Source organism: Gigantopelta aegis, chromosome 3 (assembly GCF_016097555.1).
Source record: "Gigantopelta aegis isolate Gae_Host chromosome 3, Gae_host_genome, whole genome shotgun sequence".
Taxonomy (NCBI): domain Eukaryota; kingdom Metazoa; phylum Mollusca; class Gastropoda; order Neomphalida; family Peltospiridae; genus Gigantopelta; species Gigantopelta aegis.
The window spans coordinates 96,153,597-96,169,857 of record NC_054701.1 but is presented as its reverse complement, the minus strand read 5'-3'; the positions used below and the strand labels follow the sequence as shown (position 1 = coordinate 96,169,857).

At 39.4% G+C, this 16,261-nt stretch overlaps 1 protein-coding gene across 2 annotated transcripts in view; it reads right to left on the bottom strand.

Annotated features, from left to right (window-relative positions):
- Positions 1-3,579: 3,579 nt before the first annotated feature.
- Positions 3,580-16,261, bottom strand: part of LOC121369416 (molybdate-anion transporter-like) — a 48,289-nt gene continuing 35,607 nt past the window's right edge. The window contains exons 13-14 of one of the 2 annotated variants that reach the window (XM_041494515.1): positions 14,012-14,048; positions 3,580-6,017 (exon numbers count right to left, since the gene is read on the bottom strand). In XM_041494515.1, the coding sequence (XP_041350449.1) occupies positions 6,009-6,017; positions 14,012-14,048 (46 nt within the window). In that variant the 3' untranslated portion in view covers positions 3,580-6,008. The remainder of the gene's footprint in view (positions 6,018-14,011; positions 14,049-16,261) is intronic. The other variant, XM_041494514.1, reaches the window with a different exon arrangement.

The window sequence follows — 16,261 nt, the reverse complement described above, 5'->3', positions numbered from 1 at the left end:
ATAAACAAAATTTTTGAAATGGCGGCCAAAAAGGTTGAAGTCTGACAAAGTCCATACACGCGGCAGGTGAAGAAGGTTGGTAGGTGGGCACCGCCAAAGGTGTACCGATGAAGTCGGTGACGTCAAGCTGCGGGAGGTAACTGCCGGTACACGGAGGCCGCTAAACTTCTGCCGATGGGACGGTAGTCTTTCCCCGACGCGGTGATATAATCCGGTCCGGAGGATGGTGCGTTTCGTCCCTCCTGCAGCTTGACGCGATGAAAAGTCCCCGTCAGCACGGCTTGTTGATAAGTGCTGGTAGGCCTCGTGCTTGGACTTGTTGATGAGCTTGCGGACGTCCTCTAAGATCAGCTTGACAAGTTGAGCGTAGCTCTGTTGGAGACGGCCGGCCTGCAGTGACCATTGCTCAACTTGTCCAATGTCTGGTTTCGGCGGCTGTGATGGTTGGCTTAGTTTGGCTTGGTGGCCACTCGGGGGAGTGGTTGCCTTCCGCTTCACAACAGCCGTCTTCCTGGGCCCGGAAACGCTATAGTAGGGGCCGGTGGAGTTGGTCGCTGGTACGGCGTGTCACAGATGGCCGTGTTCAAGTCGTCCTGGTCCATTGTGAGTGAAGCTGGAGCATCCAGGGCTGGCGCATCTTCCGATCCAGTCTTCTTCCTCGGGTGGGCGGCGTTGGGCGACGGAGCCGCTGCCGGCAGTTTAGCCACCGGTGTTGCCCACCCCCACCCCCACCCTCCCCCTCCCCCCTGCATCGCCCCCTGGCGCACGTCTCCTCTTCCTCCACAGTCCTTCTTCTGTACCCGGTCGCCGTACACCAAGGTCACGGTCGCCCGTGACCCGGTGTGCGACTCGGGTACGCCAACAAGGCTCCATAAGTTTCGATCAGTCCCCCCGGGTGGGGGTGGGGGTGGGGGGGGGGTAATTGCAGCGAAACAAAGGCACACGTTTTGACGCATTGCAATACAAAACTAGAGTGGAAGAATGGTGCTGTAATCACAGATTTGTACTAAGGGATTAGAAGAAGCCACTGAAAGTAGCCATGTCTTAATCAATTTGCTTTTATAAACAAAGCAAGGCTAGGTTTGAGAATAAACCAGCAAACCATTATATCTAATCAGGGATGGAAAGAAGCTCCTAGATAACAAGACATCAATAATATAGCAGATTTTGTGTTCTTTGTTTAAGAATAAACCAAAGAAACATTAATTACCAGAAACTTTTGTTAGTAATATTCAAGTGTTATTAAGCATATTTTGTATAAGATTCTTTAATCTGAAACTGTATAATAATAAATAATTAATATTAAGTAGTATTTTAAATCGTATAATCAATATACTTATCCTTGTTTGTTCTTAAAATGTGGTTTTATCAATATTTAAGACCAAAAGCCTGTATACAAGTGTCAACAATAAGACTTGAATCACTTTAGTCATTTTGCGTAATGGCTGGCCATGATTTTCAGTCATTTCGTGAAATACCTGGAATTTTCAGTCATTTCGCGTATTGCCCGATGGTCACAGGCACTTTGCGAAATGACTGATTTGTTTAGGCATTACGCGTAATGACTGGTTTCACAGATTTGACTGTAACATATATATATAGTCAAACCTGTTCTAGCGGCCACCTGTATTCAGCGGTCACCAACCGTAAAAAGCCACTTTTTTCCCTCCCAAATGATTTATAATATAAATGCACCTGTAATAAGTGGTCACCTGTCTAACGCAGCCAGCAGCCACCTAAATCAGATCCTAAATCGCTAAAATACCTGTATTAAGCGGCCACAGTAAAGTTTTACTATTATATAAAAATGGATATTTAACCAATAACGAATAACCAATCTTCACACCTTCAGGAATACTAGTACCTATTCAGTCCCGACATTTCTACTGTGTATCAATTAAGAAAGTATGACTCTGGCATGGATCTAGTTGCCTCTGGGCAGGCTACGCTTGACATTTATAGGTTCACTTACTATGACAATACACCGCATGAAGTAGGAATTAAATAATTAAATGGAAAATTAAAACAAACTTGTTGAGAACGGTTAATTTAATACATTCCATTTGCATTATTTCTGAAGGAGACGGCATGTCAAAAGTTGATTTATAGTCAACTGTGAAGCACATATCCGTTGATTAAGCGGTACAGACGGTAAAACAAGAAACAACAACAAATGTTTTACCAACTATATATGTGGCAACCTGTACTCAGCAGTCACCTGTCTTAAGCAGCCACTTATCTACTCCCTTGTGTGACCACGTAAGACAGGTTTGACTGTGTGTGTGTGTGTATATATATATATATATATATATAGAAACCGGTCTGGTCAGGTCAGGTCATAGCTAGGGCTTAATAGGCACATTCAGAGCAAGCTGTTGTAGTGCATGCCTATCATGAGTGCAGGTGTCCACTTGTGCAGGCTCCTTCGTCCAGGACAGAAAGGAAGGAAGGAAATGTTTTATTTAACGATGCACTCAACACATTTTATTTACGGTTATATGGCGTTGGACATACATGTATGGTTAAGGACCACACAGATATTGAGGGAGGAAACACGGTGACGCTGCTGTCGCCACTTCATGGGCTACTCTTTTCAATTAGCAGCAAGGGATCTTTTATATGCACCATCCCACAGACAGGGTAGCACATACCACGGCCTTTGATATACCAGTCGTGGTGCACTGGCTGGAACGAGAAATAGCCCAATGGGCCCACTGACCGGGATCGATCCTAAACCGACCGTACATCAAGCAAACGCTTTACCACTGGGCTACATTCCGCCCCAGGACAGAAAGGATTGGGGTGGGAGAAGGGACTGACCTGATTGGGGTGGGAGAAGGGACTGACCCTAGTCGGACTGCTAGTGCCCTCTTGTGAGGGCATGTGTTGTGCTATTGAATTTTGAATGTCCAGTACGATTAAGTCCCAAACAAATTTTGCGCAGTTTTTACAAAGGAATTTGGTGCATGATTTAGAATGGTTCATTGAAAGTAAAATAAGGAGCAATTTGAGTGATTTTTAACTTAGATGGCCTAATTGTAGATGGAAAAAAAAAAAGGGAACACATATATAGTAGCAAATATTAACCGCTTTCAGATGGCATTCAGTGCCACATGTGGTTTCAACTTTAAAAGTAATTTATTTACACAAATGTAGGTTTTTGGTTTGCAAGTGGTATTATTGGTAATTTATTTATAGAAATGTAGGTTTTTGGTTTGAAAGTGGTATTATTGGTAATTTATTTACACAAATGTAGGTTTCTGGTTTGGAAGTGTTATTATTGGTAATTTATTTATAGAAATGTAGGTTTTTGGTTTGAAAGTGGTATTATTGGTAATTTATTTACACAAATGTAGGTTTCTGGTTTGGAAGTGGTATTATTGGTAATTTATTTACACAAATGTAGGTTTTTGGTTTGGAAGTGGTATTATTGGTAAATTATTTATACAAATGTGAAGATTAGGTCAGTGACACAAACTATGATGCTAAATGTAGTTGGAGAAAATATATTACGGAGTATGCCTTCTATAAAAATGAATTATGCTAATCCTAAAGCGCATAAAAACACTAACTACTGGAATTTTTAGATCAATGTTTCTTTAAGTTTAACATCTAAACCATTCATTTCATTGAAAAGCAAGCTTGTCAATTCTGTTCCCATATACAACAGATTGAAAATGGTGGACATTACCCACAAGAATCGGGCAATACATGTCATGGAATAATCAAGGCAACAAGAGTGCATGCACAATGGACGATTGCAGTTTATATTGAGGCAACAAGCCACAGCAACATGCCAAGCAACATTTTAAGGAAGTGGCCCCGTGTGTATGAGATCGAAGTAACACCACAAAACCAGAAACACGTGTGGAAAAGAATAGAAGTCATTCTATGTTGTGTGACATGCACAGATGATGCACAATGATGGACAGATGATGCACAATGATGCACAGATGATGCACAATGATGGACAAGTAAATGACTAAACTGACCGAGTTTTATCAACATTAACAAAACCTATAAAACATTTCACTCTTCATGAATATCATGATCGAGACATATTTAGTATTTATATTGTACAAAAAGAAAGCAAAAACTCACAAAAACTATAGTTCACCATAGGACATCATAACAAAATTATTTTGGCTTTGTCCACAATTTCATTTCAGATATTTATTTATTTTTCCTTTATTATTGTTTCTAAATTAGGATGCATTATTATTGGAAATGCAAGGTAGTTACTTTCTCCATATGTTTTCCAAATATGGGACTGGGGAATAAAGTTTATTTGCATCATGAAAGCTCTGTTGCTTGCATATGCAACAGGACTGGCAAGCCACAGGAACACTGATACCTTGCCACATGTAGCATCGCCGAGTTCGAGTTGAGTCATGTATGTGTGCACTGACAGTGTGGAAAATTAGGACCTATGAGATGAATTTTGGAGCATTATAAAATTAAAATATAACAGAATCAAAAGCTCAGCTTCAGCTAAATAGAAGATTAGATGATCGTACATACATCTGTCTCTTGAAAAATTACCTGCAACTTTTTGGTAATTTTAGCAGGGGCCTTTTTAAGTTCACCTGCTAGGTCTACAAAATGGACTGCTTTTGCTTTTCACAGGCCACCATTTTGAGCCCTCCAATTCGTTTGAGCACTCTCAACAAGATGACAGAACTAACAAGCTGTGACAGTGATATATAAATATGACAAAACTAACAAGCTGTGACAGTGATATATAAATATGACAAAACTAACAAGCTGTGACAGTGATATATAAATATGACAAAACTAACAAGCTGTGACAGTGATATGTAAAGATGACAGAACACGTTGTGACAGTAATATATAAAGATGACAAAACTAACAAGCTGTGACGGTGATATGTAAAGATGACAAAACTAACACGCTGTGACAGTTATATCAAAAGATGACAAAACTAACAAGCTGTGACAGTGATATGTAAAGATGACAGAACTAACAAGCTGTGACAGTGATATGTAAAGATGACAGAACTAAAAAGCTGTTAAAGTGACATATACAGTGGAGACTACACCTGGAAGGTAGTGGTTATAACAAACAGGCACTCGCCTCCTGACAACAAACACTCAATTCCTGACAACAGGCACTCGCCACCCGACAACCTACCTGTATATCCAGAGTGATTACACAGCATCACATACACCCACAGAGCTAATCATCACCCCAGCCCACTGGCTATCTCCAGGAAATCAGCTGAGAGAGACAACAGGGTAAAATATTGGTAACTGATGTCCATAAATGTCATTTCTTTAACTTTTCATTTTAATCTATTTCTTTGCTTATATATAATTAAGGTTCAAGCACGCTGTCCGGGGCTCACAGCTCAACCATGTGGGTTGTTTGTCTAGTACAGTGGTTAGTGAGAGAAAAGTCGGAGTAGCGGCCTTACACACCTCACTGAGACACAAACTCTGTGGGAGTGGACAGGGATGTGAACCCAGTACCTACCAGCCTCAAGTCTGATGGTTTCAGCACCACAGGTCTGAGACAACATACATAGACAATCACTTAAAGATTATTTAAACTTAAGCCCAACCTTTATGGTGTATGCCTGCACAACACAGAGCCTGAAACCCCAAGACAAATGAAAAATGCTCTCTGATATGTCCTTCATTACACATCAGCAGTCACTGGGTCATGATGACATCTGAGTAATTACTAGTCTAGAAGTAAACGCCTGGTGGTATTCACTGAACAGACATGAATTTAGTGTTTTTTACAAATCACAGACTACACTAGTAAATATGATACAAGTTCTGTTTGTCATCACCATGACGAATTCCCGCAGTGACTACATGTACATTGTGTAGTCCTATTCTACAGTGTGGTCCAACAGTCCGCATGCCGTCCACTAGATCTGTTCCTCCTCGTCTCCCACAGACACAATCAGATCCTTCTCAATGGCTGCCTTTAGCTGCCCAACCGGACTCTTGTCACTCCCAGAGCTCACACGTGGCAAATTGCTATACTCTCTGGAAAAAAAATAAATATATAAATATACATTTATGGATAAAACATATATTAGACTCTACCATATTTACAAACAAGGTCAACCACATAGTTTTCTGTTTAGCCTTTGAAGGAATACTGGTTTCCAAATGTTATCGGGTCTCCTAGATGTACTCTACACCTTTAGAAAGAGGTTTAACAGATTGGAGGACTGATCCGAAGGTCAGTGGGTATAGACGGTGCGGGCCAGTACCCACCAGCAGCATGTCCAGTGTCCATTCATATACACAGACAGAAACAAGTACAGCCACAGTCAAGAATCCCAGCCTACAGAAGTTTCTTTTGTCACCAGTTACTTTCAGTATTAACAAGTCGTCCAGATGAGCAGGTTTTACTGTGGTAAATTTAGTTTTATTGGCAACACATTCTAATTTCAACTTTTTAGTGCCTTTTTTAAAATAACAATTTATCTGATTTTTTGTAATAATAACCATACTGATTACAAACTTGTAATGTCATTAGGTAACCCAATAACACAAGCTGTTTGTGGTTCTAACAAAGACTGTCCAAGATGTTCAATCAACTCTCATCAATGAATAAATCCTTGTACAATGAGTACTTAAAAAATACAATTTAAATTTCTGACTTCAAAATGGCTCAATTTTGAACAAACCCAAAATGCAATATGTATGCAAATCTCACTGTGACAAAACTTAATTGTTCCCCTAACTTGCATTATGATGACCTATTTAAGATATTACCATATTGAGCACTAATATTTAATCCTTTTGCAGTACCGTTTTTTGGTGTGTGTTTTTTTTCTTTTTTAAAATTCACATGCTAAGGGTACTTAAAAAAACACTCTCCAGGAGGCCTCAGATTACAGTTATCTTCCCATTTGGTTGTCCAAAATCCGGAAGTTTCACCGCGCAAGTAGTCTGCTGTTTGACTGCGATTATTTCATGGCAGACAGCTATGAAGTGGCAACTGTTTGACTGAAGTGACAGGGGATAGCATGTAGTTTGTAAACATGTGTAACTTGCTGACATTGAAGACTTGTTTGTGGTAATTCCGGCCCATGCAAAAGTAGTGCTTTTTGTGTAAAATGGGTGTACTCCGGTCTGGTTTAGAGGGTGTGTCTGTTTAAACCAATATGCTGGGAGAAAGAGCTGGACAACAGGGGTTGTCCTTTTCAGGGTATGTGTCCCCCATGCAGGCAAAGGTACATACAAAACTTCACGGGCCTGCTGATATTAATAAAAATGTTATAGCCACTAAGGCTATATAGAAACATATAGCAAAATTAATTGTGGTCTGAGGCCAGGAACCAGTCTGAGGGGATTGATGTGGAGCCGGAGTCATAGCTTCCCTTAAATGATGAGGTCTGTGCAATTTAAACTGACTTCATGATGTCATTTACGACTTCATTAAAGTTTGTAAACGGGCCGCCAGTAAAACACATTTTACAACCTAAGTTAGAGCACAGTTGAATTTCTAGTCCAATGGGAGCTTCATATTTGGTCACGTGAAGTACATTTATATCCCGATAAAGTACTTCAGACATTCACTTTATAAGCGGTATTGCTGCACGAGATTTTGGCTCTGCTCTAAGACAGTTAGAGGACGAGAAATAATACTTTATCGGCGTATAAAGGTAATGTCGCACGAGAAAACGCTCAGCTAACGCCTCGCCTTTGTCTCATGCGACACTACCTTTATACGCCGATAAAGTATTGTTTCTCGTCCTCTAACTATTACATAATAGAAGACACAGCTGAGTAGACATCCAATACGTTTCCCTCTTACAGATGTTGTGATAGCTTTGTTCATCTTTCTGTACTAACAGACCTCTTTACAGATGTTGTGATAGCTTTGTTCATCTTCTTGTACTAACAGACCTCTTTACAGATGTTGTGATAGCTTTGTTCATCTTCTTGTACTAACAGACCTCTTTACAGATGTTGTGATAGCTTTGTTCATCTTCTTGTACTAACAGACCTCTTTACAGATGTTGTGATAGCTTTGTCCATCTTCTTGTACTAACAGACCTCTTTACAGATGTTGTGATAGCTTTGTTCATCTTCTTGTACTAACAGACCTCTTTACAGATGTTGTGATAGCTTTGTCCATCTTCTTGTACTAACAGACCTCTTTACAGATGTTGTGATAGCTTTGTTCATCTTCTTGTACTAACAGACCTCTTTACAGATGTTGTAATAGCTTTGTCCATCTTCCTGTACTAACAGACCTCTTTAGAAGTCATCAACATATTAGCCTTAAACTTATCTATTTACTATGTCATCACTATCATGAAGAGGGGCTTAGTCTTATCTATTCACTATGTCATCACTATCATGAAGAGGGGCTTAGTCTCAACTATTCACTATGTTATCACTATCATGAAGAGGGACTTAGTCTGATCTATTCACTATGTCATCACTATCATGAAGAGGGGCTTAGTCTTAACTATTCACTGCCATCACTATCATGAAAAGGGGCTTAGTCTTAACTATTCACTATGTCTTCACTATCATGAAAAGGGGCTTAGTCTTAACTATTCACTATGTCATCACTATTACGAAGAGGGGCTTAGTCTTAACTATTCACTAATGAATGAATGAATGAATGTTTAACGACAGCCCAGCACGAAAAATATATCAGCTATTGGTTGTCAAACTATGGTAATTCAAAACATGAAGTGATGATCAACATCAATATAAAAATTCAAAAGTCAAATAAAACACAGTGTAAAGAACTGTGCAAAAATACAAATATCACAGATATATAAAATTAAAATTTAGAGTAAAAGTCAATATCACGTAAAAATTGTAAAACTAATTCTGGATGGGATCGAAATGTTTCCATCATACTTCTCTGACCAAATATATCTTTTCAAGTTTCTTTCAGAAAGTTACACTTAACCAAAATGTGACGCACCGTCAAAGTACACTGAGGTGGAGGATCTTTCTTCAAAATAAAGGAATGGGTCAAACAAGTATGACCCATGCGGGCACGACACAAGACTACCTCATCCTTGCTGCACTGTCTATAGGAGGACTGCCATTCTCCCAAGACCGGCTTTGATGGCATGAAGCTTGTTCGCAACCACACCATCCCAATCATGTTGCCAAGTCGAAAAGATAAATTTGTTAATACTATATTTACAACTACTCACTATGTCATCACTATCACAAAGAGGGGCTTAGTCTCAACTACTCACTATGTCATCGCTATCATGAAGAGGGGCTTAGTCTCAACTACTCACTGCCATCACTATCACGAAGAGGGGCTTAGTCTTAACTATTCACTATGTCATCACTATCATGAACAGGGGTTTAGTCTTAACTATGTCATCACTATCATGAAGAGGGGCTTAGTCTTAACTATTCACTATGTCATCACTATCATGAACAGGGGTTTAGTCTTAACTATGTCATCACTATCATGAAGAGGGGCTTAGTCTTAACTGTTCACTATGTCATCACTATCATGAAGAGGGGCTTAGTCTCAACTATTCACTATGTCATCAATGTTTTGAAAAGATGGACTTTATTCAGTATGCTAAACTTTTAATAAAGTTATTTGGTTAAGTTTTCAATCATTATTAAAATAATTCCAATCACTAGACAGATATATATCAAAGGTCACAGAAGAATGTTACTGTCTTCTTTCCACAGTGTGTTGCAGTTTGCAATAATTTAGTTTCAGACCATGTCATTTTCATTCTGATTAGCAACAGGAACATCCAAATTTCCTTCTTGTAGACCACCTCAATGTCACATATATAGGTACACATTCCAGGCATGTAGCTAGGTCTAAATCTCCTTGTAGACCACCTCAATGTCACGTATATAGGTACACATTCCAGGCATGTAGCTAGGTCTAAATCTCCTTGTAGACCACCTCAATGTCACGTATATAGGTACACATTCCAGGCATGTAGCTAGGTCTAAATCTCCTTGTAGACCACCTCAATGTCACGTATATAGGTACACATTCCAGGCATGTAGCTAGGTCAATCTCCTTCTTGTAGACCACCTCAATGTCACATATATAGGTACACATTCCAGGCATGTAGCTAGGTCTAAATCTCCTTGTAGACCACCTCAATGTCACGTATATAGGTACACATTCCAGGCATGTAGCTAGGTCTAAATCTCCTTGTAGACCACCTCAATGTCACGTATATAGGTACACATTCCAGGCATGTAGCTAGGTCTAAATCTCCTTGTAGACCACCTCAATGTCACGTATATAGGTACACATTCCAGGCATATAGCTAGGTCTAAATCTTCTTGTAGACCACCTCAATGTCACGTATATAGGTACACATTCCAGGCATGTAGCTAAGTCTAAATCTCCTTCTTGTAGACCATCTCAATGTCACGTATATAGGTACACATTCCAGGCATGTAGCTAGGTCAATCTCCTTGTAGACCACCTCAATGTCACGTATATAGGTACACATTCCAGGCATGTAGCTAGGTCTAAATCTCCTTCTTGTAAATCACCTAAATGTCACGTATATAGGTACACATTCCAGGCACGTAGCTAGGTCTAAATCTCCATCTTGTAAAGCACCTCAGTGTCACTAATATAGGTACACATTTCAGGCATGTAGCTAGGTCTAAATCTCCTTCTTGTAGACCACCTCAATGTCACGTATATAGGTACACATTCCAGGCATGTAGCTAGGTCAATCTCCTTGTAGACCACCTCAATGTCACGTATATAGGTACCATTCCAGGCATGTAGCTAGGTCAATCTCCTTCTTGTAGACCACCTAAATGTCACGTATATAGGTACACATTCCAGGCATGTAGCTAGGTCAATCTCCTTCTTGTAGACCACCTCAATGTCACGTATATAGGTACACATTCCAGGCATGTAGCTAAGTCTAAATCTCCTTCTTGTAGACCACCTCAATGTCACGTATATAGGTACACATTCCAGGCATGTAGCTAGGTCTAAATCTCCTTGTAGACCACCTCAATGTCACGTATATAGGTACACATTCCTGGCATGTAGCTAAGTCTAAATCTCCTTCTTGTAGACCACCTCAGTGTCACGTATATAGGTACACATTCCAGGCATGTAGCTAAGTCAATCTCCTTCTTGTAGACCACCTCAATGTCACGTATATAGGTACACATTCCAGGCATGTAGCTAAGTCTAAATCTCCTTGTAGACCACCTCAATGTCACGTATATAGGTACACATTCCAGGCATGTAGCTAGGTCAATCTCCTTCTTGTAGACCACCTCAATGTCACGTATATAGGTACACATTCCAGGCATGTAGCTAGGTCTAAATCTCCTTCTTGTAGACCACCTCAATGTCACGTATATAGGTACACATTCCAGGCATGTAGCTAAGTCTAAATCTCCTTCTTGTAGACCATCTCAATGTCACGTATATAGGTACACATTCCAGGCATGTAGCTAGGTCAATCTCCTTGTAGACCACCTCAATGTCACGTATATAGGTACACATTCCAGGCATGTAGCTAGGTCTAAATCTCCTTCTTGTAAATCACCTAAATGTCACGTATATAGGTACACATTCCAGGCACGTAGCTAGGTCTAAATCTCCATCTTGTAAAGCACCTCAGTGTCACTAATATAGGTACACATTTCAGGCATGTAGCTAGGTCTAAATCTCCTTCTTGTAGACCACCTCAATGTCACGTATATAGGTACACATTCCAGGCATGTAGCTAGGTCAATCTCCTTGTAGACCACCTCAATGTCACGTATATAGGTACCATTCCAGGCATGTAGCTAGGTCAATCTCCTTCTTGTAGACCACCTAAATGTCACGTATATAGGTACACATTCCAGGCATGTAGCTAGGTCAATCTCCTTCTTGTAGACCACCTCAATGTCACGTATATAGGTACACATTCCAGGCATGTAGCTAAGTCTAAATCTCCTTCTTGTAGACCACCTCAATGTCACGTATATAGGTACACATTCCAGGCATGTAGCTAGGTCTAAATCTCCTTGTAGACCACCTCAATGTCACGTATATAGGTACACATTCCTGGCATGTAGCTAAGTCTAAATCTCCTTCTTGTAGACCACCTCAGTGTCACGTATATAGGTACACATTCCAGGCATGTAGCTAAGTCAATCTCCTTCTTGTAGACCACCTCAATGTCACGTATATAGGTACACATTCCAGGCATGTAGCTAAGTCTAAATCTCCTTGTAGACCACCTCAATGTCACGTATATAGGTACACATTCCAGGCATGTAGCTAGGTCAATCTCCTTCTTGTAGACCACCTCAATGTCACGTATATAGGTACACATTCCAGGCATGTAGCTAGGTCTAAATCTCCTTCTTGTAGACCACCTCAATGTCACGTATATAGGTACACATTCCAGGCATGTAGCTAAGTCTAAATCTCCTTCTTGTAGACCACCTCAATGTCACGTATATAGGTACACATTCCAGGCATGTAGCTAAGTCTAAATCTCCTTCTTGTAGACCACCTCAATGTCACGTATATAGGTACACATTCCAGGCATGTAGCTAAGTCTAAATCTCCTGCTTGTAGACCACCTCAATGTCACGTATATAGGTACACATTCCAGGCATGTAGCTAGGTCAATCTCCTTCTTGTAGACCACCTCAATGTCACGTATATAGGTACACATTCCAGGCATGTAGCTAGGTCTAAATCTCCTTCTTGTGGACCACCTCAATGTCACGTATATAGGTACACATTCCAGGCATGTAGCTAAGTCTAAATCTCCTTCTTGTAGACCACCTCAATGTCACGTATATAGGTACACATTCCAGGCATGTAGCTAGGTCTAAATCTCCTTGTAGACCACCTCAATGTCACGTATATAGGTACACATTCCTGGCATGTAGCTAAGTCTAAATCTCCTTCTTGTAGACCACCTCAGTGTCACGTATATAGGTACACATTCCAGGCATGTAGCTAGGTCAATCTCCTTCTTGTAGACCACCTCAATGTCACATATATAGATACACATTCCAGGCATGTAGCTAGGTCAATCTCCTTCTTGTAGACCACCTCAGTGTCACGTATATAGGTACACATTCCAGGCATGTAGCTAAGTCAATCTCCTTCTTGTAGACCACCTCAATGTCACGTATATAGGTACACATTCCAGGCATGTAGCTAAGTCTAAATCTCCTTGTAGACCACCTCAATGTCACGTATATAGGTACACATTCCAGGCATGTAGCTAGGTCAATCTCCTTCTTGTAGACCACCTCAATGTCACGTATATAGGTACACATTCCAGGCATGTAGCTAGGTCTAAATCTCCTTCTTGTAGACCACCTCAATGTCACGTATATAGGTACACATTCCAGGCATGTAGCTAAGTCTAAATCTCCTTCTTGTAGACCACCTCAATGTCACGTATATAGGTACACATTCCAGGCATGTAGCTAAGTCTAAATCTCCTGCTTGTAGACCACCTCAATGTCACGTATATAGGTACACATTCCAGGCATGTAGCTAGGTCAATCTCCTTCTTGTAGACCACCTCAATGTCACGTATATAGGTACACATTCCAGGCATGTAGCTAGGTCTAAATCTCCTTCTTGTGGACCACCTCAATGTCACGTATATAGGTACACATTCCAGGCATGTAGCTAAGTCTAAATCTCCTTCTTGTAGACCACCTAAATGTCACGTATATAGGTACACATTCCAGACATTTAGCTAGGTCTAAATCTCCTTGTAGACCACCTCAATGTCACGTATATAGGTACACATACCCGTCCATGTCAAAATTACCAAATCAAATTTAATTTTTGTAATTATTTTTTGTTATTACTTTGAACACACACCCTCCAAAAAAAAAAAAAAAAAAGGATTTTATATCATGAATTAAAAACGATCTTGCTAAATTTTTCTTTTCACACCAAAATATGTGTATGTTATGCAAGGCATTAAGTTAAGTTCATGCTATTATAGTTTGTAGACTAAGCGTGGTGAAGAAAGTAGGAGGAGAAAAGCAAACAGCATTACCAGCACTCCCTGTGTTCTCTTCCAGCGCGACAAAAGGCTGGAAAGGAAAATCAACAAATCACCAAACACCAGGCAGAACAAAACAAAAAACATCAAAACTAACCCAAAACTCAAAACCCAACAGAAAATTAAATTTAAAAAATAATATGGTTTGAAAAGGACATGTCTACACAAAGAAGCAAAAAACACAAGTTATTAAGGACAGAAATAAACACAGTGTATGAATGCACCACCACCAAGTCAGGTACAGAACAAAGAGCAAACTACCTTTTAAAACATGGGCTAACCAAGTCATACCACACCTAAACATCCGATATCAAAAACCAAGTGAAAACCAGTAAAACCTAAACAGTTGGAGATAATTAGTAGCTCTGCTAGAGAGAGAGAAGAGAAACTGAACACATGATCCCATGCTGCATGTGCCAGTTCCCAGCCACTGAACGAAGAGAATTGTGATTCACGATTTCACCTTGTGCAGCGTTCTGGCAAGGCTGAGAAAAAGACGTCACATTACTTTAACACTGGCCAACTCGACAGCCACACATTCATCAAACAACAGCTTCACCAAGATGTAGAAAATATAAATAAAGTTCTATCTGTAGTTAATACTGGTCTGAGGACTGCTAAGTACTACAGCAATAACATGATTATCCACACACAGCAAATATAGCAATAAAAAAAATTGTACCTGAAGTTAATATTCATCACAAAGCTGCCAATAACTGAGAGTCCATCACACAGCCAAACGTAACTAAAATAGTATCTATAACTGATATTAGACAGGAGACTGCTAAATAAATACTGCTTAGCACACAGTCAAACATATAAAAATGTACAGAGCTATAATTAATATTAGACAGAAGACTGCTAAATATTGCCCAGCACACAGCCAAACATATAAAAATGTACAGATCTGTAATTAATATTAGACAAAGGACTGCTAAATATTGCCCAGCACACAGTCAAACATATAAAAATGTACAGATCTGTAATTAATATTAGACAAAGGACTGCTAAATATTGTCCAGCACAGTCAAACATATAAAAATGTACAGATCTGTAATTAATATTAGACAAAGGACTGCTAAATATTGCCCAGCACACAGTCAAACATATAAAAATGTACAGATCTGTAATTAATATTAGACAAAGGACTGCTAAATATTGTCCAGCACAGTCAAACATATAAAAATGTACAGATCTGTAATTAATATTAGACAGGAGACTGCTAAATATTGCCCAGCACACAGTCAAACATATAAAAATGTACAGATCTGTAATTAATATTAGACAGGAGACTGCTAAATATTGCCCAGCACACAGTCAAACATATAAAAATGTACAGATCTGTAATTAATATTAGACAAAGGACTGCTAAATATTGTCCAGCACAGTCAAACATATAAAAATGTACAGATCTGTAATTAATATTAGACAGGAGACTGCTAAATATTGCCCAGCACACAGTCAAACATATAAAAATGTACAGATCTGTAATTAATATTAGACAGGAGACTGCTAAATATTGCCCAGCACACAGTCAAACATATAAAAATGTACAGATTTGTAATTAATATTAGACAAAGGACTGCTAAATATTGCCCAGCACACAGTCAAACATATAAAAATGTACAGATCTGTAATTAATATTAGACAGGAGACTGCTAAATATTGCCCAGCACACAGTCAAACATATAAAAATGTACAGATCTGTAATTAATATTAGACAGGAGACTGCTAAATATTGCCCAGCACACAGTCAAACATATAAAAATGTACAGATCTGTAATTAATATTAGACAAAGGACTGCTAAATATTGCCCAGCACTCAGTCAAACATATAAAAATGTACAGATCTGTAATTAATATTAGACAAAGGACTGCTAAATATTGCCCAGCACAGTCAAACATATAAAAATGTACAGATCTGTAATTAATATTAGACAAAGGACTGCTAAATATTGCCCAGCACTCAGTCAAACATATAAAAATGTACAGATCTGTAATTAATATTAGACAAAGGACTGCTAAATATTGCCCAGCACACAGTCAAACATATAAAAATGTACAGATCTGTAATTAATATTAGACAGAGGACTGCTAAATATTGCCCAGCACAGTCAAACATACACATGTACATAAAACTGTATCAGATTCTGTAATTAATATTGGACAGAGGACTGCTAATTGGGACCCCAGATTAGAGAGAGATGGGAGTTACAAATTGTATCAGATTCTATAGTTAATATT